The sequence below is a fragment of the Schistocerca gregaria genome, chromosome 4, assembly GCF_023897955.1.
Source record: "Schistocerca gregaria isolate iqSchGreg1 chromosome 4, iqSchGreg1.2, whole genome shotgun sequence".
Classification (NCBI taxonomy): Eukaryota; Metazoa; Arthropoda; class Insecta; order Orthoptera; family Acrididae; genus Schistocerca; species Schistocerca gregaria.
The window spans coordinates 88282967-88310551 of NC_064923.1; the positions used below are offsets into that span (position 1 = coordinate 88282967).

The window sequence follows — 27585 nt, forward strand, 5'->3', positions numbered from 1 at the left end:
GTTCCAACATGCTGTTCAGGCAGTATCCTCTCAGTTTTCGATGCCGTGTTAAATTTTTGACTCTGGTATTGGTACATGAATCTCGCAGCAGCCGCAGGTTGCTAGAAATGCCAGTTTTTTGGTCATCGGTGCTTGTCCTGCTGGACAGTTTGCAGGTAAGGCACGCCCGGTAGATAACGGCCGTAAGCTGGCGCAAAGTAATAGCCACGGTCGTGACCAGTGAGCGGGGAATGGCTGAAGCTACGCCAGCGCCGCTGTATAAAACAGCGGTGACATCTGGTACCAAAGTCGCGCGATGAGGATCTGTCTTGTTCTCTGCCTTGGTGAGTAAGCCTCGAAGGCGAGTCGGTCAGTACACTTCCATCGCCATCGTGGCGTTTTAGTGCGATCTAGACCAGCATTCGCCTCTGGAATCATTTAAGAAAATTTTATTTTAATAGTTACGGTACTCATTTTTACCAGTCCATTTTTTGTGAATTTTCGTTAATATTACCTAATCGAATGCATCTAAATTACTAATACCGAACAATATTCTCTAGTTCTCCATTAATTTCATTGAATTTCAAATCGGCGAGACAGATAAGTGCACATAAAATGCTCCTACAGCAAGCATAAGGGGGAGACGCCTTCTGATTGGGTTTCAAAACATTTTGTTTGTCACTGACATCTTTCACATTTTGTGTCAAAAAATTGAAAACGTACGTTGTAGAGTTCTACACACTTTTTTTACACAGTGCTTCAAGGATATTTTCGTAACCTAAAGATCGTTTCTCTATTTTTATAGAAGTGCAGTAGTGACACACTAGTTTCATAATCTCACATATCAACTGGAGGAATCTGTAGTTTTCTTAAATAGGGGTCTACAAGAGCTTCATGAAACAAAATGGTGTTATGGCTTACTTTTGGGTTAAAAATATTCTCTGTGACTGATATACACTGTTTCAAGATATTGTTGTTGTTGTGGTCTTCAGTCCCGAGACTGGTTTGATGCAGCTCTCCAAGCTACTCTATCCTATGCAAGCTTCTTCATCTCCCAGTACCTACTGCAACCTAAATCCTTCTGAATCTGCTTAGTGTATTCATCTCTTGGTCTCCCTCTACAATTTTTACCCTCCACGCTGCCCTCCAATACTAAATTGGTGATCCCTCGATGCCTCAGAACATCTCCTACCAACCGATCCCTTCTTCTGGTCAAGTTGTGCCACAAACTTCTCTTCTCCCCAATCCTATTCAATACTTCCTCATTAGTTATGTGATCTACCCATCGAATCTGCAGTATTCTTCTCTAGCACCACATTTCGAAAGCTTCTATTTTCTTCTTGTCTAAACTATTTATCGTCCACGTTTCACTTCCATACATGGCTACACTCCATACAAATACTTTAAGAAAAGACTTCCTGACACTTAAATCTATACTCGATGTTAACAAATTTCTCTTCTTCAGAAACACTTCCTTGCAATTGCCAGTCTACATTTTATATCCTCTCTACTTCGACCATCATCAGTTATTTTGCTCCCCAAATAGCAAAACTCCTTTACTACTTTAAGGGTCTCATTTCCTAATCTAATTCCCCCAGCATCACCCGACTTAATTTGACTACATTCCATTATCCTCGTTTTGCTTTTGTTGATGTTCATCTTATATCCTCCTCTCAAGACACTGTCCATTCCATTCAACTGCTCTTCCAAGTCCATTGCTGTCTCTGACAGAATTACAATGTAATCAGCGAACCTCAAAGTTTTTATTTCTTCTCCATGGTTTTAATACCTACTCCCAATTTTTCTTTCGTCTCCCTTACTACTTGCTCAATATATAGATTGAATAACATCGGGGAGAGGCTACAACCCTGTCTCACTTCCTTCCCAAACACTGCTTCCCTTTCATGGCCCTCGACTCTCATAACTGCCATCTGGTTTCTGTACAAATTGTAAATAGCCTTTTGCTCCCTGTATTTTACCCCTGCCACCTTCAGAATCTGAAACAGAGTATTCCAGTCAACATTCTCAAAAGCTTTCCTTAAATCTACAAATGCTAGAAATGTAGGTTTGCCTTTCATTAATCTTTCTTCTAAGAGAAGTCGTAAGGTCAGTATGGCCTCACGTGTTCCAGAATTTCTACGGATTCCAAACGGATCTTCCCCGAGGTCGGCTTCTACTAGTTTTTCCATTCGTCTGTAAAGAATTCGTGTTAGTATTTTGCAGATATGACTTATTAAACTGATTGTTCGGTAATTTTCACATCTGTCAGCACCTGCTTTCTTTGCGATTGGAATTATTATATTCTTCTTGAAGTCTGAGGGTATTTCGCCAGTCTCATACATCTTGCTCACCAGATGGTAGAGTTTTGTCAGGACTGGCTCCCCCAAGGCCGTAAGTAGTTCTAATGGAATGTTGTCTATTCCCGGGACCTTGTTTCGACACAGGCCTTTCAGTGCTCTGTCGAACTCTTCACGCAGTATCATATCTCCCATTTCATCTTCATCTACATCCTCTTCCGTTTCCATAATATTGTCCTCAAGTGCATCGCCCTTGTATAGACCCTCTATATACTCCTTCAACCTTTCTGCTTTCCCTTCTTTGGTTAGAACTGGGTTTCCATCTGAGCTCTTAATATTCATACAAGTGGTTCTCTTCTCTCCAAAGGTCTCTTTAATTTTCCTGTAGGCAGTATCTATCTTACCCCTAGTGAGATAAGCCTCTACATCGTTACATTTGTCCTCTAGCCATCCCTGCTTAGCCATTTTGCACTTCCTGTCGATCTCATTTTTGAGACGTTTGTATTCCTTTTTGCCTGCTTCATTTACTGCATTTTTATATTTTCTCCTTTCATTAATTAAATTCAATATTTCTTCTGTTACCCAAGGATTTCTACTAGCCCTCGTCTTTTTACCTACTTTATCCTCTGCTGCCTTCACTACTTCATCCCTCAAAGCTACCCATTCTTCTTCTACTGTATTTATTTCCCCCATTCTTGACAATTGTTCCCTTATGCTCTCCCTGAAACTCTGTATAACCTCTGGTTCTTTCAGTTTATCCAGGTCCCATCTCCTTATATTCCCATCTTTTTGCAGTTTCTTCAGTTTTAATCTACAGGTCATAACCAATAGTTTGTGGTCAGAGTCCACATCTGCCCCTGGAAATGTCTTACGATTTAAAGTTTGGTTCCTAAATCTCTGTCTTACCATTATATAATCTATCTGATACCTTTTAGTATCTCCAGGACTCTTCCATGTATACAACCTTCTTTTATGATTCTTGAACCAAGTGTTAGCTATGATTAAGTTATGCTCTGTGCAAAATTCTACCAGGCGGCTTCCTCTTTCATTTCTTAGCCCCAATCCATATCCACCTACTACGTTTCCTTCTCTCCCTTTTCCTACACTCGAATTCCAGTCACCAATGACTATTAAATTTTCATCTCCCTTCACTATCTGAATAATTTCTTTTATTTCATCATACATTTCTTCGTCATCTGCAGAGCTAGTTGACATATAAACTTGTACTACTGTAGTAGGTGTGGTCTACGTATCTATCTTGGCCACAATAATGCGTTCACTATGCTGTTTGTAGTAGCTTACCCGAATTCCTATTGTTTTATTCATTATTAAACCTACTCCTGCATGACCTCTATTTGATTTTGTGTTTGTAACCCTGTAGTCACCTGACCAGAAGTCTTGTTCCTCCTGCCACCGAACTTCACTAATTCCCACTATACCTAATTTTAACCTATCCATTTCCCTTTTTAAATTTTCTAACCTACCTGCCCGATTCAGGGATCTGACATTCCACGCTCCGATCCGTAGAACGCCAGTTTTCTTTCTCCTTATAACGACATCCTCTTGAGTAGTCCCCGCCCGTAGATCCGAATGGGGGACTATTTTACCTCCGAAATATTTTACTCAAGAGGATGCCATCATCATTTAATCATATAGTAAAGCTGCATGCCGTCGGCTATCTGTATGCTGAGACACGCAAGCCTGGGGGGGGGGGGGAGGGGGGGGGTATTATCCCACTTCATATGAAAAGAACAGTACAGCAGAGTGCACTGAAATGAAACTTCCTGGCAGATTAAAACTGTGTGCGGGACCGAGACTCGAACTCGGGACTTTTGCGTTTTGTGTCAAGTGCTCTACCAACTGAGCTACCCAAGCACGACTAACGCCCTCTCCTCACAGCTGTAATTCCGCCAGTACGTCGTCTCCTACCTTCCACACTTCACAGAAGCTCTCCTGCGAATCTTGCAGAACTAGCACTCCTGAAAGAAAGGATATTGCGGAGAAATGGCTTAACCACAGCCTGGGGGATGTTTCTAGAACGAAATTTTCGCAGGAGAGCTTCTGCAAAGTTTGGAAGGTAGAAGACGACGTACTGGTGGAATTACAGCTGTGAGGAAGGGGTGTGAGTCGTGCTTGGGTAGCTCAGTTGGTAGAGCACTTTACCGCGAAAGGCAAAGATCCCGAGTTCTAGTCTCGGTCCGACACAAAGTTTTAATGTGTCAGGAAGTTTCAAGAAGTACAGTGCCTAATCAAAACTTTAAAGCATCCAGAGAGGGAGGAGGAAACGACATAAGCTTCATTGGTTCAGAGGGTATGTGACGTTATTTCAGTGATTACAAAATCGAGTCAAATATAGAAAAAAAACTTGGTAGTTCGATCAGACAATGGCTTCCACGGCTGGTACTGACATCACTTAAAATTTCCGGGCTGGTACGCCGTGGTCGATGTATAAAACGTTCTCCTAACGTTTCCTCTCCGACTACGGGAGACATCTTCAGAGGTAAAATGGCCATCTGCAACCACCGAGGGAGCACCGAGTACGATTATATAAGGCAGTGCAGAGGGCTCCGCAGTCTATCACGTTACGTCGGCTACGAGATTATCGCTGGTAATGCCAGCATTCTCGATTGAAAGTAATCTATTATCATTATTGCGTTGCGATCACGTCCAAATCGTATCTAATTTAACACCTTCCTCCCAACCTTCCTCTTTTCTGTTAAAATTATAATGGTGTTTCTAAATGTCAATAACCTCTCTATATGTAGGCGAACGTTAATGAGACGTTTTTGATATGACATTAGTCTCAGTGAATTTTATTTTATGGTCACCTCTTGGTGCAGGTGTTCCGTCACGGCAGATTTATCCGTATGGCCCAGGCGGCAATTCTTCTTGTGTTCAACGAGGCGTGTGTTAACACTTCTTTTTGTGATACCAATATAAGCCAGTGCACAACTACAAGAAATTTTATGTTCACTCGGTGTAGCCAAAGGACGTCGTGTATATTTTGCCGATCTTAAACATTCTTTCATCTTCCTGGTGGGTCTCAAGATAGTTTCCACACCGTACTTGCTCAACACTTTCCCATTGCGATATGTAATCGTTCAGATAAACAGAAGGAAAACTTTCCCTTTGTGCGGCCGTCATTTCTCATCGGTCCTGATTTTCTCCCAAGGGTGAAGTGGTTAGAACAACCATTCTTCTTGAATGTCGACCGTAGATGTTCAAGCTCATCTTTTAAGTGAGTCGGTTCACAAACTTTGTGTGCCCTATCTGTCAACATTCTAATCACCCCTCTTTTCTGAGCCGGCCGAATGTGGCCGAGCGGTTCTAGGCGCTACAGTCGCAGGTGCGAATCCTGCCTAGGGCATGGATGTGTGTGATGTCCTTAGGTTAGTTAGGGTTAAGTAGTTCTAAGTTCTTGGGGACTGATGACTTCAGAAGTTACAACCCATAGTGCTCAGAGCCCTTTGAACCATTTGAACCTCTTTTCCGTCTGGGGCGGTGGTCAGAATCCTTATGGAGGTAACGTTCAGAACGTGTGGCTGCTCTGTATGGCCCAACGCCCCATCTGAGTTGCTTCGATGTTTTCCTTCAATAATGTCTTCCGTCAATCCGACCTGGTACGAATCCCAAACACTCGAGCATTATTCAAGAACAGGTCGCACCAGCGTCCTACACTCCTGGAAATTGAAATAAGAACACCGTGAATTCATTGTCCCAGGAAGGGGAAACTTTATTGACACATTCCTGGTGTCAGATACATCACATGATCACACTGACAGAACCACAGGTACATAGACACAGGCAACAGAGCATACACAATGTCGGCACTAGTACAGTGTATATCCACCTTTCGCAGCAATGCAGGCTGCTATTCTCCCATGGAGACGATCGTAGAGATGCTGGATGTAGTCCTGTGGAGTGGCTTGCCATGCCATTTCCACCTGGCGCCTCAGTTGGACCAGCGTTCGTGCTGGACGTGCAGACCGCGTGAGACGACGCTTCATCCAGTCCCAAACATGCTCAATGGGGGACAGATCCGGAATCTTGCTGGCCAGGGTAGTTGACTTACACCTTCTAGCGCACGTTGGGTGGCACGGGATACATGCGGACGTGCATTGTCCTGTTGGAACAGCAAGTTCCCTTGCCGGTCTAGGAATGGTAGAACGATGGGTTCGATGACGGTTTGGATGTACCGTGCACTGTTCAGTGTCCCCTCGACAATCACCAGAGATGTACGGCCAGTGTAGGAGATCGCTCCCCACACCATGATGCCGGGTGTTGGCCCTGTGTGCCTCGGTCGTATGCAGTCCTGATTGTGGCGCTCACCTGCACGGCGCCAAACATGCATATGACCATCATTGGCACCAAGACAGAAGCGACTCTCATCGCTGAAGACGACACGTCTCCATTCGTCCCTCCATTCACGCCTGTCGCGACACCACTGGAGGCGGGCTGCACGATGTTGGGGCGTGAGCGGAAGACGGCCTAACGGTGTGCGGGACCATAGCCCAGCTTCATGGAGACGGTTGCGAATGGTCCTCGCCGATACCCCAGGAGCAACAGTGTCCCTAATTTGCTGGGAAGTGGCGGTGCCGTCCCCTACGGCACTGCGTAGGATCCTGCAGTCTTGGCGTGCATCCGTGCGTCGCTGCTGTCCAGTCCCAGGTCAACGGGCACGTGCACCTTCCGCCGACCACTGGCGACAACATCGATGTACTGTGGAGACCTCACGCCCCACGTGTTGAGCAATTCGGCGGTACGTCCACCTGGCCTCCCGCATGCCCACTATACGTCATCGCTCAAAGTCCGTCAACTGCAAATACGGTTCACGTCCACGCTGTCGCGGCATGCTACCAGTGTTAAAGACTGCGATGGAGCTCCGTATGCCACGGCAAACTGGCTGACACTGACGGCGGCGGTGCACAAATGCTGCGCAGCTAGCGCCATTCGACGGCCAACACCGCGGTTCCTGGTGTGTCCGCTGTGCCGTGCGTGTGATCATTGCTTGTACAGCCCTCTCGCAGTGTCCGGAGCAAGTATGGTGGGTCAGACACACCGGTGTCAATGTGTTCTTTTTTCCATTTCCAGGAGTGTATATGTGGTCTCCTTTACATGTGAACCACTCTTTTCTAAAATTCTCCCAATAAACCGAAGTCGACCATTCGCCTTCCCTATCACAGTTCTCGCATGCTTGTTCCATTTCATATCGCTTTGCTACGTTATTCCCAGATATTAAAATGACTTGCTGTATCAAGCAAGACCCTAGTAATCCTACATCCTAACATTGAAGGTCTGATCTTCCTACACAGCCAGGGCTAGCTGCTATCCATCGCATCAAATGGAAATTTTGTCTAAGTCGTCTTGTATCTTCCTACAGTCACTCAACTTCGACACCTTACCGTACACCACGGTATCATCAACGAACAACCTCAGATTGCTGCCCATCCTGTCCGCCAAATCGTTTATGTATACAGAGAACAACAGCGGTCCTACCACACTTCCATGGGGTGTTCCTGACGACACCTTTGTCTCTGATGAGCACTCACAGTCGAGGTGTTATTATTTAAGATGTCTTCGAGCCACCCACATATCTGTGATTTCATACACTCTTACCTTCGTTAACAACCTGCAATGGGGCGCCGTGTCAAATGCTTTCCGGAAATCTATAAATACAGATACTGCTTGTTGCCCTTCATCAATCGTTCGCAGTATATCATGTGAGAAAAGGGCAAGCGGAGTTTGGTCATTGTTCGCTGCGTCCGATGAATCCTCTCTCGTAGCATTGCTAATTCCAGACTGTTGTAAATAGGGCGAGCCTGTGCCGGGTGAAACATCCTCTTGACCTTCAGAAACTTCGCAATAGTCGCAGTGTCCCTGCAGCGTAAAAGGAAGGTGAACGCACCCGGTTGACGTGTTTACTTCTCGTGCATTCCCTCAAATCGTCGATGTTGGTAGTATGAGGCCAGTTATCACTGTGATGCAAGACCCGCACTGACCTGGATGAGTGCACTAATTCGATTGGCGAGGGTCTCTTAAAGATGTATCCCCTCCTGAGGAAACCTGGTCCACCACTGTTTATAACTGTTCCCAATATCCTGCGCTGGCCGGAGTGGCCGTGCGGTTCTAGGCACTACAGTCTGGAGCCGAGCGACCGCTACGGTCGCAGGTTCGAATCCTGCCTCGGGCATGAATGTGTGTGACGTCCTTAGGTTAGTTAGGTTTAAGTAGCTCTTAGTTCTAGGCGACTGATGACCTCAGACATTAAGTCGCATAGTGCTCAGAGCCATTTGAACCGTTTGAACCCAATATCCTGCCTACAGGCACGGGGACGTGTTGACGTCCAAGCTGGGGAAGCATATGTCCTGTCGCGGATAGATCCGCTGATCTTGTTGGCCACGAAATTGTCTCAATGTCGCGCAGACAGTTCATAGAGGCACGTGACGGGTGTGAACGAGCATGGTCGTGTTGAAAACACAGCATCACGACACTGTCGTAACACATGAGGACGCAAGGTGTCTGTGAGGCATCATGTGTCATCAGAGATCCCTCAGTCGATCTGAAGTCATACGCTACATCTCCCAAAACCGTGCCACCAGGAGCAACACCGCTGTAGCTCTGAAAAACAGTGGAAGAATGGGGTATCGCCCCACGTCACCTCTATTCTTGCCGATGATGGCAATCCAGGGTAGCGCAGAACTGCAGTTCGTCAATGAACAGGGTACGACACCATTCTAAATGCAGCCGTTGGTGTTGTGGTGTTGAGGGCAGGCTTTGCGAGGCTGCTGCTATTCTCTGACAAGTGGTGTGGGATGACGTAGGACATTGGAAGAAGTCCATTACTTGTTGTCGGATGGTAGCGGCAGATGTTAAGGGATTACGATGTTCTTGGTGCACAATACGGCGATCTCCCCATGTGGTGGTCAGACGTGGTCCACCAATGTCTTGAGAGGGATGTACCTGCCCTCACATTCCCATGCAGTCCCACGATGGACCAGTGTCACATCCAAAAGCCCCACAAATCTGAGTATAAGACGAGTCGACAGGCCAGCGAAACAGAGATCCACAACGACGCCCCTTACAAAACTCTTGTAAAAAAAAAATGAAACACCAACAGCCATTCTTATGACGCCATTTACTGTATGGCTACCAGTTTCAGCGCTTCAGTGTACCATCTGAGCGCTTTACTGACGATTTGTAGATCTTCTAGCTCTCCTCTGCAAATCAAAAGTAAACAATTAAACATCAAAACAGAAGAACAGCCAAAAACGAAATACTGAATACGAAAAATAAAAAATATTTATAAAATGAAAAATGGTACGTGCTAGAACATTTCGAAAGCTATATTCGGATTATACACACCAAAATACATACTACTTGATGTATAACATCCCAGATGCAAAACGCTGTTGACTAGTGTAATAAGCCATTTTCTTTGGACAAAGACTCTAACGTAGCAAGGGCAAGGGAGATGGAAGTTGCTGTTCAGTTAACAAAAAAACCTGCGTAACAAGAAATCTTTATCCATAAAATCAGGGACGACAGTACCTTTATGCCTCAGAATGTCTTTCGTTAAAAACATCCAAAGACTGACGTGTAATGGAAAAGAAGGAAAGAGAAATAATGAAGAAAATTGTGGGACTAAAATATGACAAAGAAAAATGGAAATTAAGAAATAATAAAGAAATTTATGAAAGAAGAGTCGAATATTAGATACAACGAGGAAAGGAAGAGTTACATTCTATGGACACCTAAAAGATAAAAAACGAATAACAAAAATAATTTTGAAATCTTTTGAAAGAAACCCAGAAAAATAGTGATGCGAATCAAACGAGTTGAAGCAAAACTGAGAGAAATGAGAACAATGGAAGAAGAAATAGAAGAAGAAAAGCTCAGAGCAAAAATAAAAAGTGTCAAGGGCTCTTAGAAGAAAACAAAGAAAAAGACAATTGGAATACGGACAGAAGGAAGAAGAGAACGACATAGGGACATAATGAAAAGCTATGGGAAAGAAAGAAAAGAGAAAAGAAAGGAGACATAAGTTACTTCATGTGATACTTAGTTGACCAAACCAATAAATAATAATAATGATGTTTTCACAATAATTATCATTCCAAGATTGCACAGTTAAGCATTATTTAAATCTGACATACACACGCACACACACACACACACACACACACACACACACACACACACACACACACACACACACACCTGCCCGAGGGAAGAAAGACCGCGCGGCTATCACGCGCGACTCAGGCGACATAATTATCACATTTAGTGTCTTCAGCATGTCATCTTATTACATAAATAGGTACAAAATACAAGCAACATAAACTTGACATAAATGAATTTGTGTACTAATGGAAATATTTACACTAGAAAGGCTGTTCATTTACACTATCAGGGATCTCCACAACACTTTAAGGCTTGCTGCAAAACAGTGATTTTGTTTTGCAATAAGTGGTTAGCACTTTGAAATAGCATTTCTGTTTTCCTACACGTTCTTTGCGCGTATTAGTTTCTGCAGTCTTTTCACAACAGAAAGAAGGAATACTGAGGGGAGGTGCTGGGAGTGGAGGAAGCGAACTCGACCCACCGACCCCCAGAGCGTGGGCTACCAAAGGGTGAGGGCTGGTGCGGTGGGAAGTGGACGCACTGACGTCACTCTGTGCTGGAAACACGCTTGCGTTTGCATACGATTTTTGTCAATGTGCATTGACAGTGTGATTCATTAGCCGCCGACATAGCAGCTGTCTATTGTATGTCGTGTGGCTATGAAAGTGAGACATGGGTGTAACGAAAGCTTAAAGCCTTCGTGACATCCAAATTGATGTTTCATGTTGAATGATGGTGATTATTGCTTCTAATCCCATATCCGTTCTCATAGATAATTCTAAACCAAAAAGAACTAGTCGTAAAATTTACATTGAGGCAATAAAAAAATAAAGAGTAAAATTTTGAACATTTATTCACATAATATAACACTGAATTGTATGTACACATAAATCACTCAGAACTCGTCTCATTATATTCCCGATTCCTCTGTCATTATATTCCTCTTTGATCCATCATCATCACATACCTTGCAGTCGTAGACGGATTATCTTTGGACGTGTCCCCTGAAATACTGTGGTCCATAAAGATCCATTTTACTTTTGCACATGCCAATTCTACCGCACCCAAATCACGCTTATAGGGTGGTAAGTAGACAACAGTGTTGCCTTTCTCTTTTTCCATTACATCAACTACACGCGTTTTTTAGCAGGTGTATGTTCTTGAATTAAAGTGAACAAAACTTACTCCTTATGCTCTCATTATAGACAACATGCATCTTTTGCAGCCATTTCAACATTCTCACTTTGGTATCACACCACGCGGGTGTTTTCTTCCACCAATGTGATGTAGTATGGAGCATTGTCAATCACAATGACTGACTCTGTAGGAAGATTTGGGAGAACTCTATTTGCAAACCACCTTTCAAAATTTCCAGACATGTCTGAAAAAACATATATTATTAGGGCGATGACGGCCAGTGATCCCTTCAATACAGATGCACACCGAGTTCGAACTTCTATGGGAATCAGTGAGACGCGTCGAGTAATGAGATTAATGAGCAGAGGTACTATATCAGTAGTGTGTGGTGCAAGTTGAGAATCTGGTTTGATAGGAGGCATGCTGGGGTAGATTCTGTGTGTGTGGTGTCCATTCTGTTAAGATGGTGCGAGAGTCATCGAATCTGACTACTAAGCGGGAGACCCTGGTTTGAATCCCGGACTGGCACAAATTTTCAACTTGCCCCATTGATCACCCATAGGCAGCTAATATCTTTTATTCCTTTGTGTCTTGATTCATAGTAGCTGTAGGCTGGAAATGGTGTGTTCTTTTGGACAAGTCCGAAAAAACAGACGCGATGTATATACCGGGTGATCAAAAAGTCAGTATAAATTTGAAAACTGACTAGATCACGGAATAATGGAGATAGAGAGGTACAAATTGACACACATGCTTGGAGTGACATGGGGTTCTATTAGAACCAAAAAATACAAAAGTTAAATAAATGTCCGACAGATGGCGCTTCATCTGATCAGAATACCAATAATTAGTATAACAAGGTAAGACAAAGCAAAGATGATATTCCTTACAGGAAGTGCTCAATATGTCCACCATCATTCCTCAACAATAGCTGTAGTCGAGGAATAATGTTGTGAACAGCACTGTAAAGCATGTCCGGAGTTGTGGTGAGGCATTGGTGTCGGATGTTGTCTTTCAGCATCCCTACAGATGTCGGTCGATCACGATACACTTGCGACTTCAGGTAACCCCAAAGCCAATAATCGCACGGACTGAGGTCTGGGGACCTGGGAGGCCAAGCATGACGATTGCCATGCGCAGTCACTGACGTTTTGCTGTCCAGCACCATCTGTCGGACATTTTGTGAACTTTGTCTTTTTTTTTTTTTGTTCTAATAAAACCCCATGTCATTCCAAGTATGTGTGTCAATTTTTACCTCTATCTACATTATTCCGTGGTTTATTAAGTTTTCAAATTTATACTGACTTTTTGATCACCCGGTACATACTCCACACAGGCCATTGTATGGTGCATGGCGGAGAGTACCAACTACCAAGTACCAAGAACCGCTACCAGCCGTTTCCTTTCGAGTCCTACTCGCAAAAATGAGTAGAGCGAAGGAAAAACTACTATCTATAAGCCTCGGTGTGATCCCCTAATCTCTGTCATCTTATCTTCGTAGTTCTTATGCGAAATGTACGTCGGCGGCAGTAGAACCGGTCTGCTGTCGGCCTCAAATGCTGGACCTCTAAATTTCCACAATAGTGCGTCGCGAAGAGAGTATCGTCTTATCACCAGGGATTCACATTTGAGTTTACGAAGCATGTCTGTAATACCTGCTGATCAATTTATCGGCCTGATTATCAATCTAGCAGCCTGCCTCTGATATTGCTTCGATGTCTTCCTTTAATCCGGCCTGGTGGGGATCGCAAACACTTGCGTCGCACTAGCGTTCTATACTTTTACAGAGGAGCTAGCTCCACTTTCCCAAAAGTCTCGCAATAAGATGAACTCGTGATTTCGCCTTCCCGACTACGAATATGACGTGCTTATTCCATTTTATATCGTTTTGCAACTTTACGTCTAGATATTTAATCAATGTAACTGTATTAAGCGGCACACTAATAACGTTGTATAAGAACGTTACAGGGTTGTTTTTCCTACTCATCTGAACATTTTTCTATATTGAGAGAAAGCTGCCAATCATCATGCCGACCAGAAATACTACCCAAGTCATCTTGTATTCTCCTACAGTCATTCAACAATGACACCTTCCTTAACATCACGTCATCAGCAAACACCCGTAACTTGTAGACACAGGATACTACGTTTTTTAGGATTCCGTGGCTCAATCGGTGAAAATGGAACCCTTAGAGGATCACTATGTTATTCATCTGTCTTTCTATCCGTCTTTTAAGCGTCAAGTTAAAATTTATGTCAAATACTAATGTCAACGATTCTTTTTCAGTGTAAAAAAGATAAGCTTGTATGTGAATGAAGTCAAAAGATACGGTCGTTTATGTCACATATTTTGTAACAGGCAATCTCACTCATCAAAACTTGTAGATGAACTGTGTACACACATAACTAAGTTTGCAATCAACCATCAGACTCAGCGCCTACCTTGCCGATCATGCACGCTACACTACGTACCAGTATAAGTGTTTCATTACGGGCCGATGCGTGATACTTCAGAACCGCTTGTGCTATTGATCTTTAAGTGTAATCGTTTCATGCACTCTATATGCACCGTTGCACCAGTAAATCTGGAGTGAATTGGGAACCTCTAAAATGGAGAACTATTTTTTTTCCTTCACTATATGTGGTGTGGGAAACTGTGCCGATTACGAGCGCCAAAAAACAATAATGCAGCGTTCATAGGCTAAGTTCGTCTTTGGTGTTCTCTGCCGTTACCTCCAGAGCTTGTTCGCAAATACACTCCTGGAAATTGAAATAAGAACACCGTGAATTCATTGTCCCAGGAAGGGGAAACTTTATTGACACATTCCTGGGGTCAGATACATCACATGATCACACTGACAGAACCACAGGCACATAGACACAGGCAACAGAGCATGCACAATGTCGGCACTAGTACAGTGTATATCCACCTTTCGCAGCAATGCAGGCTGCTATTCTCCCATGGAGACGATCGTAGAGATGCTGGATGTAGTCCTGTGGAACGGCTTGCCATGCCATTTCCACCTGGCGCCTCAGTTGAACCAGCGTTCGTGTTGGACGTGCAGACCGCGTGAGACGACGCTTCATCCAGTCCCAAACATGCTCAATGGGGGACTGATCCGGAGATCTTGCTGGCCAGGGTAGTTGACTTACACCTTCTAGAGCACGTTGGGTGGAATGGGATACATGCGGACGTGCATTGTCCTGTTGGAACAGCAAGTTCCCTTTCCGGTCTTGGAATGGTAGAACGATGGGTTCGATGACGGTTTGGATGAACCGTGCACTATTAAGTGTCCCCTCGACGATCACCAGAGGTGTACGGCCAGTGTAGGAGATCGCTCCCCACACCATGATGCCGGGTGTTGGCCCTGTGTGCCTCGGTCGTATGCAGTCCTGATTGTGGCGCTCACCTGCACGGCGCCAAACACGCATACGACCATCATTGGCACCAAGGCAGAAGCGACTCTCATCGCTGAAGACGACACGTCTCCATTCGTTCCTCCATTCACGCCTGTCGCGACACCACTGGAGGCGGGCTGCACGAAGTTGGGGCGTGAGCGGTAGACGGCCTAACGGTGTGCGGGACCGTAGCCCAGCTTCATGGAGACGGTTGCGAATGGTCCTCGCCGATACCCCAGGAGCAACAGTGTCCCTAATTTGCTGGGAAGTGGCGGTGCGGTCCCCTACGGCACTGCGTGGGATCCTACGGTCTTGGCGTGCATCCGTGCGTCGCTGCGGTCCGGTCCCAGGTCGACGGGCACGTGCACCTTCCGCCGACCACTGGCGACAACATCGATGTACTGTGGAGACCTCACGCCCCACGTGTTGAGCAATTCGGCGGTACGTCCACCTGGCCTCCCGCATTCCCAATATACGCCCTCGCTCAAAGTCCGTCAACTGGACATACGGTTCACGTCCACGCTGTCGCGGCATGCTACCAGTGTTAAAGACTGCGATGGAGCTCCGTATGCCACGGCAAACTGGCTGACACTGACGGCGGCGGTGCACAAATGCTGCGCAGCTAGCGCCATTCGACGGCCAACACCGCGGTTCCTGGTGTGTCCGCTGTGCCGTGCGTGTGATCATTGCTTGTACAGCCCTCTCGCAGTGTCCGGGGCAAGTATGGTAGGTCTGACACACCGGTGTCAATGTGTTCTTTTTTCCATTTCCAGGAGTGTACGAGCGAATGGAGTCTATACATGCCGCTGGGTATGCCTTACAATCCAATATCTGATTTCTGAATCTCTGCCTGACGATGATGTAATCCAACTGAGATGTTCCTATATCTTACAGTGATTCTTGAACAGAGCACTAGCTGAATTCAATTAGCCTTTCTCCTCTGTCATTCGTGCTACTAGTTCCATATTCTCCGGTAACCCTTTCTTCTGCTTCTTCCCCTACAACCCCATTCCAATCCCCCGTGACTATTAGTTTCATTTCCCTTTACCTACTGAATTACCCAGTCAGTATCCTCATATACTTCCTCTGCCTCTTCATCTTCCCTTACGACGTCGGCAGGGATACCTGAATTATTGTTGTAATCCCGTAGATTTTTCCGGCGTGTTATATGATTATGTTCTGTATGCTACAGATGTATTGACGGCGATTATATCCGGCAGCATACCCGTGAAGTACATAATCACTGAACTATGCTACAACAATGGAAAATTATACTGAAATGCAGAAGGATTTGCTACAAATTGACGCATGGTGCACGGAATGGCAATTGAATCTCAATGTAGACAAGTGTAACGTGCTGCGAATACATAGAAAGAAAGATCCTTTATCATTTAGCTACAATATAGCAGGTGAGTAAATGGAAACAGTTAATTCCATAAATTATCTGGGAGTAGGCATTAGGAGCGATTTAAAATGGAATGACCATATACAATTAATCGTCGGTGAATCAGATGCCAGACTGAGATTCATTGGAAGAATCCTAAGGAAATGCAGTCCGAAAACAAAGGAAGTAGGTTACAGTACGCTTGTTCGCCCACTGCTTGAATACTGCTCAGCGGTGTGGGATCCGTACCAGATAGGGTTGATAGAAATAGAGAAGATCCATCGGAGAGCAGAGCTCTTCGTTACAGGATCATTTAGTAATCGCGAAAGCGTTACGGAGATGATACATAAACACCAGTCGAATACTCTGCAAGAAAGACGCTCAGTAGCTCGGTACGGACTTTTGTTGAAGTTTCGAGAAAATACCTTCACCGAGTATATTACTCCCTCCTACGTATATTTCGCGAAGAGACCATGAGGATAAAATCAGAGAGATTAGAGCCCACACAGAGGCATACCGCAATCTTTCTATCGACGAACAATATAAGACTGGAATAAAAGGGAGAACCGATAGAGATACTCTAAGTACCCTCCGCCACACACCGTCAGGTGGCTTTTGGAGTATGGATGTAGATGTAGATGTAGATATTGTTGTCGGTGTCGGTTTACTGTCGATTCTGATGCGAATAACCCTACCACTGAACTGTTCACAGTAACTCACTCTCTGCCCTGCCTTGCTATTCACAACGAATCCTACACCCATAATAACGTTTTCTGCTGCTCTTGATATTACCCTATATTCATCTGACCAGAAATCATTGTCTTCTTTCCATTTCACTACACTGACCCCTACAAGATTTAGACTGAACCTTTGACAGATTTCCCAGTTTCCGTACCATATTCAAACTCCTTACGCTCCACACCTCTACTTGTAGATCCTTTGGTTGGTTATTCAATCTTTTTTTCTCATGTTCACCGCCCCCTTACCAGTGTCCTCTCAGAGATCAGAGTGGGGCACTAGTCCGGAATTTTTTGCCAAAGGAGAGATCATCATGACACGTTTTCAGTTACAGGCCACATGCCCTGTGGATACACATTATGTGTTTTTAATGCAGTTGCTTCCATTGCCTTCTGCATCCTCATATCGTTGATCATCGCTGATTCTTCCGCCTTTAGGGGCGGTTTCCCATCCCAAGGACAAGAGAATGCCCTGAACCCTTCTGCCCACTCCTCTGCCATTGGCAGAATGAGGGCGATTTCCTACGCCGGAAGTCTACGGCCGCCATTGCTGACGATTTTTATGCCGCTACAGATCTTAATACGATGTTTTTCTACACTCTTTGAAGGACCGCAGATGGCCTGACCAACCTGTCTTTGGGCCCAGGTACTTGGCTCATATTACACTATTGAAAAAAGTACACTGTTGTGGTATATTTTTATGGCATTGGCTAGAAAATGAAATCTTTGTTGACCAATTCGCATTAATTTATTGCAAAGTGCAAGAGTTTTTGCTTTTACATACTTGGTATGGTTTCTAGCTATCTTTCCCTTTAAACATACAAGGTAGATAACAATAGTGAATGCTGACTCTGTAAATTGCACAATAATAGCAGGATCCACAAATTAGCTTCTTGCCAGATAAATTTGAGTGTATAGTTACTACCTTCCACTGGCTTCAAAAATGGTTCAAATGGCTCTGTGCACTAATGGGACTTGACATCTGAGATCATCAGTCCCCTAGAACTTAGAACTACTTAAACCTAACTAATCTAATGACATCACACACATTCATGCCCGAAGCAGGATTCGAACCTGCGGCCGTAGCGGTCGCGCGGTTCCAGACTGAAGCGCCTAGAACCGCTCGGCCACACCGGCCGACCTCTGAGTTCAGTATGAAATAATGTCCTAATTGGTACAAACGTATTTGAAATGTCAACTTTTCAATTAAGTCGCCATCTAACTGGGCTGAAATTTCACCCACGGCATACATTACCTTGCACGACACCGGGGAAAGTGGTGCATGCATTACGGGGCGAAGGCGTGTTTTACTGCTGACGTAAGATGGCATCTAACACGCCAGTATGGTCCAAAATGGGTAGGTTGAAAGGAGCCTGTACCTTGGCCTCCAAGGTCACCTGACCTCAATCCACCTGATTTTTCAACCTAGGGTCATCTCAGAAGTGAAGTACGCAACAGTACCACTGGTGCAGTAGAACAACTAGGGTATTGTCATGATTTACGAGATGATCTCGGGGTGTCAGAAAGAATTCATATCTCACTGCAGAGACGAGTGCAGCATTGCCTCCAAATGTGAGGACAACACGTGGAGCACCTAATTCAACATGTAGTTAAATGTAACATACTATGGCAATTTTTTTCTGCTTGTAGGTCTTGGATAAACTTTCAGTACAATTGTATTGGGAGTCAATCGGACAGTATTCCACACTGAGGTGATAGGCAGCTCGTAATCTCGCATTCACAAATATCTCGCAAATGGCTCGATTGTGTTCCCATGCTCAGTGGAGTGTTTTTACTCTTTTTTTGTACACTTTTAACTAGTGCCAGCTTTTGTTAATAATTAAAATGAACCCAGCACACACATACTACACAGGGTGCTTCCACTGACGCCCATACCTTGGCACCCCCCACGCCCGCTTGGGCCTTGAACTGGCCCTGCTTGTAATGATACACTAGTCGCGTTGTTTCTTAACACATCACTGGAACGGCGGAAAGTTCCACGTTACTGGAAGAAAGCCCAGGGCATAGCAATCTATAAAAAGGGTAGAAAATCGGATGCACATAATTACCGGTCAATGTCACTGACATCGATTTGTTGTAGAATCATGGAACATATTTTGTGTTCAGACATAATGGCCTTTCTAGACTCTGAGGAGCTCATCTGCAGAAGCAAGCACGGTTTTAGGAAACAGCGGTCATGCGAGTCACAGCTGGCCCTCTTTGTGCATGATATACAACAGGCTCTAGATACCGGCTCCCAGGTTGATGCCATATTTCTCGACTTTTGAAAGTCTTTCGACTCAGTTCCGCACTGTCGCTTGCTACAAAAAGTGCGCGCTTACGGTCTATCAGATGACATATGCGGTTGGATAGAAAGTTTTCTAACAGACAGGGGGCAGTACGTCGTCCTCAACGGGGTAACTTCAACAGAAAAAAGAGTAACTTCAGATGTGCCCCAGGGCAGCGTAATAGGTCCTCTGCTTTTTACGATTTACATAAACGATCTGGTTGATGGTATTGACAGCGGCCTTAAACTGTTTTCCGATGATCCTATAGTGTACAGGAAAGTAGTATCATACGAAAGTTGTGAAAAAATCAATGAGGATTTGCAGAAAATAAATGCGAGGTGTAATGACTGGCAGTTATCTCTCAGTATTAGTAAGTGTAACCTACTGCGTATAACAAGGCGAAAATCCCCATTAATGTAGGAGTACAAAATAAATGATCAATCTTTGAAAGCGGTAACATCAGTCAAGTATCTGGGTGTGACTATTCGAAATGATCTCAAATGGAATGATCAGATTACACAACTAACGGGTAAGGCGAACTCTAGATTGAGATTTATTGGTAGAATCCTGATGCGATGCAGTGCTTCAACAGAGGAAATAGCTTACAATACGTCAGTTCGTCCAGTCTTACGAGTATTGTTCGTCTGTATGGGACCTTTTCCAGTTGGGTCTGATTCAAGAGATTGAGAAGGTCCAAAGAAGAGCGGCAAGATTCGTTACTGGGACATTTAGCCATCGCGAGAGCGTTACAAATGTCATAGAAAGTTTGGAGTGGGACACACTTGCAGATGGACGACGCGCTAAACAGAAGGGGCTGCTCACTTAATTCCGAAATCCAATCTTCGCCGAGGATGTAGAGAATATAGTATTACCATTAACTTTCAAATCGCGTAATGATCATCATTCAAAGATAAGGGAAATAAGAGCTCGTACTGAGGCGTTCAGACAGTCATTTTTTCCTCGCGCTATCCGCGAGTGGAACAGAGGGGAGGATATGACTTTGGCGCGAACTTTGCCCTCCGCCACACACCGCTTGGTGGCTAGCGGAGTTTATAGGTAGATGTAGATCCAGGGCAGTTTTCGTTGAGGTGAAAAGGTCATGGGATAGTGATATGCTCATATACAGATGGCGGTAGTATCGCGTACACAAGGTATAAAATTGCAGTGCATTGGCGGAGCTGTTATTTGTACTCACGTGATTCATGTAAAAGGAGGTCAGATGTGGTTATGGTCGCACCACAAGAATTAACAGACTTATAGACTTCGTATGCGGAGTGGAAGGTGGAGCTAGACACATGGGACTTCCATTGTTATGGAATTCAATGTTCAGAGACCCACAGTGTCAAGAGTGTGCCGATAACACCAAATTACATCTCACCACAGACAACACAGTGGCCGACGGCCTTCACTTAACGACCGACAACAGTGGCGTTTGTGTAGCGTTGTCAGTGCTAACAGACAAGCAAGCAGAAATTAGTGTGAGACGTACGACGAACGTGTCCGTTAGAACATGGGGCAAAATGTAGCCTTAATGATCTGTGGCAGCAGACGACCAACGCGAGTGCCTTGGCTAACAGGATAACATCGTCTGCATCAACTCTCCTGGGATCGTGACCATATGGTTGGATACTAGACGACTGTAAAATTGAAGCCTTGTCAGATGGGTCCCAGTTTCAGTTGGTAAGAGCTGATGGTAGGGTTCAAATGTAGCGCAGACCCCACGAAGCCACGGATCCAAGTTGCCAACAAGGCACTGTGCAAGCTAGTGGTAGCTTCATAACAGTGTGTGTTGTGTTTACATGGAATGGACTGGGTCCTCTGTTCCAGTTGGGCTGATCATTGACTGGAGATGTTTACGTTCGACTACCAGGAAACCATTTGCAGCCATTCGTGGACTTCATGTTGCCAAACAACGGTAGAATTGTTGTAGATGACAATGCGCCTCGCCACAGGACCACAGTTGTTTGCGATTGGTTTGAGGAAAATTCTGGACACTTCAAGCGAATGACTTGGCCATCCACATCGCCCAGTACGAATTCCAGTTCCAGTGCGTGCACAAAATCCTACCCTGATAACACTTTCACAATTATGGACACCTATAGAGACAGTATGGCTCGATATTAATGCAGGGGACTTTCAGCAACTTGTTGAGTCCATGCAACAACGAACAGCTACACTAAACCCGACAAGAGAAGATCTGACACGATGTTGGGAGGTATCCAACGACTTTTGCCACCTCAGTGTATTTCATCTACTATTTAGAGTTTTGTATCAGTTATTGTCAGCGAATATGATACGTGTACATCATTAATACGTGGGGATGTCGAGAGTAAGCGACACATTATTATAGCCCGCCAGGCAATTTTTATTGAATGCTGCACTACACTTTGAAGAGAAACAGACAGGTGACTGTATTTTTCGACATAATCGCCAAGTCTCTGTGCACGCAGTCAGAGCATTCTGTCAATCATTCAGTTTATCGACGATAAAAATCCACTCCTTAGTCACGGAGCCGTTCGAGAACCACTGGACGAACGTCCTCGTCGTTGGAAAGTCACCATCTGCCGCCTCCCCTTCCCCCAGATGTTCTTTAACCTTGCTGGAAAATCTAAAACGCATGGTGCAAGGTTTGGACTTCCTGATCAGCATCGCCCATGTCTTTGCGGTCTTGGTGAAATTGTTGACACCACTTCACAATGGCTGGGTATACTGCATACTGCCAATATCTCAGGGTGAAATAACAGCCATTGTGAAACGGTGTCACCAATTTCACGAAGACCGCAAAGAAATGGGTGATGCTGATCAGGATGTCCAAACCATGAATCATGCGTTTTAGATTTTCCAGCAAGGTGAAAGAACATCTGGGGGAGGGAGAGGCCTTAGATTTAGTTCCGGTGGACGCCGGGTTGATAATACAACACACATCAAATATTAGAAAAATTTATTATAAACTACTGGACATTAAAATTGCTGCACCAAGAAGTGCAGATGATAAACGGGTATTCATTGGACAAATATATTATACTAGAACTGACATCTGATTACATTTTCACTCAACTTGGTTGCAAAGATCCTGAGAAATAGGTACCCAGAACAACCACCTCTGGCCGTCATAACGGCCTTGATACGCCTGGGCATTGAGTCAAACAGAGCTTGAATGGCGTGTACAGGTACAGCTTCCCATGCAGTTTCAACACGATACCACAGTTCATCAAGAGTAGTGACTAGCGTTTTGTGACGAACCAGTTGCTCTGCCACCATTGACCAGACGTTTTCAAATGGTGAGAGATCTGGAGAATGTGCTGGCCAGGGCAGCAGTGGAACTTTTTCTGTATCCAGAAAGGCCCGTACAGGACCTGCAACATGCGGTAGTGCATTATTCTGCTGAAATGTAGTGTTTCGCAGGCATCGAATGAAGGGTAGAGCCACATCTGAAATGTAACGTCCACTGTTCAAAGCGCCGTCAGTGCGAACAAGAGGTGACCGAGACGTGTAACCAATGGCACCCCATACCATCACGCCGGGTGTTACGCCAGTATGGCGATGACGAATACACGCTTCCAATATGCCTACAGGAAAATTAAAGAGTCCTTTGGAGAAAAGAGAACCACTTGTATAAATATCAAGAGCTCAGATGGAGACCCAGTTCTAAGCAAAGAAGAGAAAGCACAAAGGTGGAAGGAGTATATAGAGGATCTATACAAGGGCGATGTACTTGAGGACAATATCATGGAAATGGAAGAAAATGTAGAAGAAGATGAAATGGGAGATACGATACTGCGTGAAGAGTTTGACAGAGCACTGAAAGATCTTAGTCGAAACAAGGCCCCCGGAGTAGACAACATTCCATTGGAACTACTGACGGCCTTGGGAGAGCCAATCATGACAAAACTCTAACATCTGCTGAGCAAGATGTATGAGACAGGCTAAATACCCTCAGACTTCAAGAAGAATATAATAATTCAAATACGAAAGAAAGCAGGTGTTGACAGATGTGAAAATTACCGAACTATCAGTTTAATAATCCACAGCTGCAAAATACTAACGCGAATTCTTTACGTACGAATGGAAAAAATAGTAGAAGTCAAACTTGGGGAAGATGAGTTTGGATTCCGTAGAAATATTGGAACACGTGAGGCAATACTAACCTTACGATTTCTCTTAGAAGAAAGATTAAGGAAAGGCAAACCTACGTTTCTAGGCTTTGTAGACTTAGAGAAAGCTTTTGACAATGTTGACTGGAATACTCTCTTTCAAATTCTAAAGGTGGCAGGGGTAAAATATAGGGAGCGAAAGGCCATTTACAATTTGTACAGAAACCAGATGGCAGTTATAAGAGTCGAGGGACATGAAAGAGAAGCAGCGGTTGGGGAGGGAGTGAGACAGGGTTGTAGCCTCCCGCCGATGTTATTCAATCTATATATTGAGCAAGCAGTAAAGGAAACAAAAGAACAATTCGGAGTAAGTAATAAAATCCATGGAGAAGAAATAAAAACTTTGAGGTTCGCCGATGACATTGTAATTCTGTCAGAGACAGCAAAGGACTTGGAAGAGCAGTTGAATGGAATGGACAGTGTCTTGAATGGAGAATGTAAGATGAACATCAACAAAAGCAAAACGAGGATAATGGAATGTAGTCGAATTAAGTCGGGTGATGCTGAGGGAATTAGATTAGGAAATGAGACACTTAAAGTAGTAAAGGAGTTTTGCTATTTGGGGAGCAAAATAACTGATGATGGTCGAAGTAGAGAGGATATAAAATGTAGACTGGCAATGGCAAGGAAGCGTTTCTGAAGAAGAGAAATTTGTTAACATCGAGTATAGATTTAAGTGTCAGGAAGTCGTTTCTGAAAGTATTTGTATGGAGTGTAGCCATGTATGGAAGTGAAACATGGACGATAAATAGTTTGGACAAGAAGAGAATAGAAGCTTTCGAAATGTGGTGCTACAGAAGAATGCTGAAGATTAGATGGGTAGATCACATGAGGAGGTATTGAATAGAATTGGGCAGAGGATGACTGGACAAGAAGATGAGACCGGTTGGTAGGACATGTTCTGAGGCATCAAGGGATCACAAATTTAGCATTGGAGGGCAGTGTGGAGGGTAAAAATCATAGAGGGAGACCAAGAGATGAAAACACTAAGCAGATTCAAAAGGACGTAGGTTGCAGTAAGTACTGGGAGATGAAGAAGCTTGCACAGGATAGAGTAGCATGGAGAGCTGCATCAAACCAGTCTCAGGACTGAAGACCACCACAACAACAACGATGTGCGTTCATCGCGATGTCGCCAGACACGGATGCGACCATCATGATGCTGTAAACAGAACCTGGATTCATCCGAAAAAATAAGGTTTTATCATTCGTGCACCCAGGTTCGTCGTTGAGTACACCATCGCAGGCGCTCCTATCTGTGATGCAGCGTCAAGGGTAACTGCAGCCTCGGTCTCTGTGCTGATAGTCCTTGCTGCTGCAAACGTCGTCGAACTGTTCGTGTATATAGTTGTTGTCTTACAAACGTCACCATCTGTTGACTCAGGGATCGAGACGTGGCTGCACGATCCTTTACAGCCACGCGGATAAGACGCCTGTCATCCCGACTGCTAGTGTTACGAGGCCGTTAGGATCCAGCACGGCGTTCCGTATTACCCTCATGAACCCACCGATTCCATAGTCTGCCAACAGTCATTGGATCTCGACCAAAGCGAACAGTAATGTCGCGATAGGATAAACCGCAATCGCGATAGGCTACAATTCGACCTTTATTAAAGTCGGAAACGTGATGGTACGGATTTCTCCTCCTTACACGGGGCATCACAACAACGTTTCACCAGCAACGCCGGTCAACTGCTGTTTGTGTATGAGAAATCGGTTGGAAACTTTCCTCATGTCATCACGTTGTAGGTGTCGCCACAAGCGCCAGCCTTGTGTGAATGCTCTGAAAAGCTAATCATTTGCATATCACAGCATCTTCTTCCTGTCGGTTAAATTTCGCGTCTGTAGCACATCATTTTCGTGGTGTAGCAGTTTTAACGAGCAGTAGTGTAAGTTGAAGAAGATGAAATACTCAACTTTGGAGCAATCCATTGGCACAGGAATGTCATGTGTATTTGTTACTGGCAACGAACACAAACGTATCACTTCATATACTAGAAGATAATAGTCACTTCTCTGAAAAAACAGTTGACCATAAACTTTTTTTGCATAGTCTGTCTAATACAGCTGTAGTGAGATGACGCTATCGTCTTCGGAGACGATTGCAGTCTGGGATGAGCGGCCCTCCACTCTGACGTAAGAATACTTGCTGTAGCAGTGGCGTATGGAACCCTTGAGGACGTGCCTACACTGACTTCTCATATTTTGATGCACCTGGTAGCAACTATGCTTACTAGTGGTTCTGTCGCGAGTTACCAGCCTCGCCTCACCACCACAATCGTACTATCCCGAATACTTCAACAATGGGGTACAGTTCCAGTTGCGGCATCATCTCGCTGACAGATTTCGATACACCTGGAAGTTCTATATTGCAACGGAATTATATCAGCATGAAATCGAGAACAGGTACTCTGTTCCACCATTGCACCACGCCTGTTGCGCATTGATCTTAGCGTGGGACGACGAGTGTAATATACTCTCTGAAGTCGCTACATAAATGTAACACTCTTCCATTCAGCAAAACGATAGTGCTATTCACATTGGTTCTGTTTCTCCCTGCCGCGCGGGATTAGCCTAGCGGTCTTAGGCCCTGCAGTCATGGACTGTGCGGCTGGTCCCGGCGGAGGTTCGAGTCCTCCCTCGGGCATGGCTGTGTGTGTTTGTCCTTTGGCTAATTTAGGTTAAGTAGTGATGACCTTAGCAGTTAAGTCCCATAAGATATCACACACATTTGAACATTTTTGATTTTGTTTCACCCTGTGCGCAACACTTGCTCTTATTCTTACATTTCATCTCCTATCTCTTCAGTACAAAACCTGAATGGCTATTCACATACCCTGGTGTCCAAAGTTAAAGCAACGAACCGAAATTTTGCAAGGTTACGTTTATTTTGCCGCAAAACAGTACAGTCATGTGATAAAAAAGTAAAAACAATATAAAGATTACAGAACGTAAACAACTGCAACATGCATAACGGTAGACAAAAATGTTCATTTTTTTTCAACTTAATGGATTTACACACACGTTCCGACTACTGGTTAAAACGCCCAGTATGAGGTGTGGCCACCTCTGGCAGCAATACAGGTCTGGAAAACGACGCGACATGCTGTGAATGATGTCAACCTCATGTAGAGGTAATAACGCCCATTCTTCCAGCAGCGCCGGTCGCAAGTCTTGGAGAGTGGTTAGTGGATGCTGACGTGATTATCCAGTGTCCCTAGTGCACCCCAGACATCCTCTATGGTGGTGGGTAGTGTTTAACGTCCCGTCGACAACGAGGTCATTAGAGACGGAGCGCAAGCTCGGGTTAGGGAAGGATTGGGAAGGAAGTCGGCCGTGCCCTTTCAAAGGAACCATCCCGGCATTTGCCTGAAACGATTTAGGGAAATCACGGAAAACCTAAATCAGGATGGCCGGAGACGGGATTGAACCGTCGTCCTCCCGAATGCGAGTCCAGTGTGCTAACCACTGCGCCACCTCGCTGAGACATCCTCTATGGGATTCAAATCGGGAGAGCGAGCAGGCCACGCCATGCGTCCAGTATCGTTCGTTTCCAGGAAAACATCAACCACACGTACCCTATGTGGTCGAGCATTATCGTCCAACAATACGAAGTCTCGGCCCACTGCATCTCGCAACAACACCACATTGAGTCCCAATATCTCGTCACAATACATGAAAGCAGTTAAACCTTGCCGTTTAACAGTACAATTTCACGAAGAGGTGTTCGAGTCGTTAACATAATCCCTGCCCACACCATTACGGATTATCCTCGATATCAGTCTCTTTCCATAATTGCTGGGTCCTGAATCGTGTTTCACGTTCCATCCAGATGCTAATTCGCCGAGAATCACTGTGCACGTCGGGACTCATCTGTGGAAAGAACATTGGGCCACTGTTCGACCTTCCAGAAGGGTGTTGACAGTTCCACACTAGACGTTCCCTTCTGTGAAGACACATCATAGGTTCACATACGGCACATCTCTGACAGTGAATGCCACTGTGCCGAAGCCTTCAGTACACCGTTCGCCTCGCAACCACACGCCCAGTGGATGGTGCGAGGTCAGATGCCAGTTGGCGTGCAGCACT

The 27585-nt window shown here is 44.8% G+C and overlaps 1 protein-coding gene across 2 annotated transcripts in view; it reads left to right on the forward strand.

The window, feature by feature from the left end:
* Positions 1–233: 233 nt before the first annotated feature.
* The window catches only part of LOC126268034 (uncharacterized), a 36772-nt gene continuing 9420 nt past the window's right edge, over positions 234–27585 (forward strand). For both annotated transcript variants that reach the window (XM_049973457.1, XM_049973458.1), the window contains exon 1: positions 234–323. In XM_049973457.1, the coding sequence (XP_049829414.1) occupies positions 296–323 (28 nt within the window). In that variant the 5' untranslated portion in view covers positions 234–295. The remainder of the gene's footprint in view (positions 324–27585) is intronic.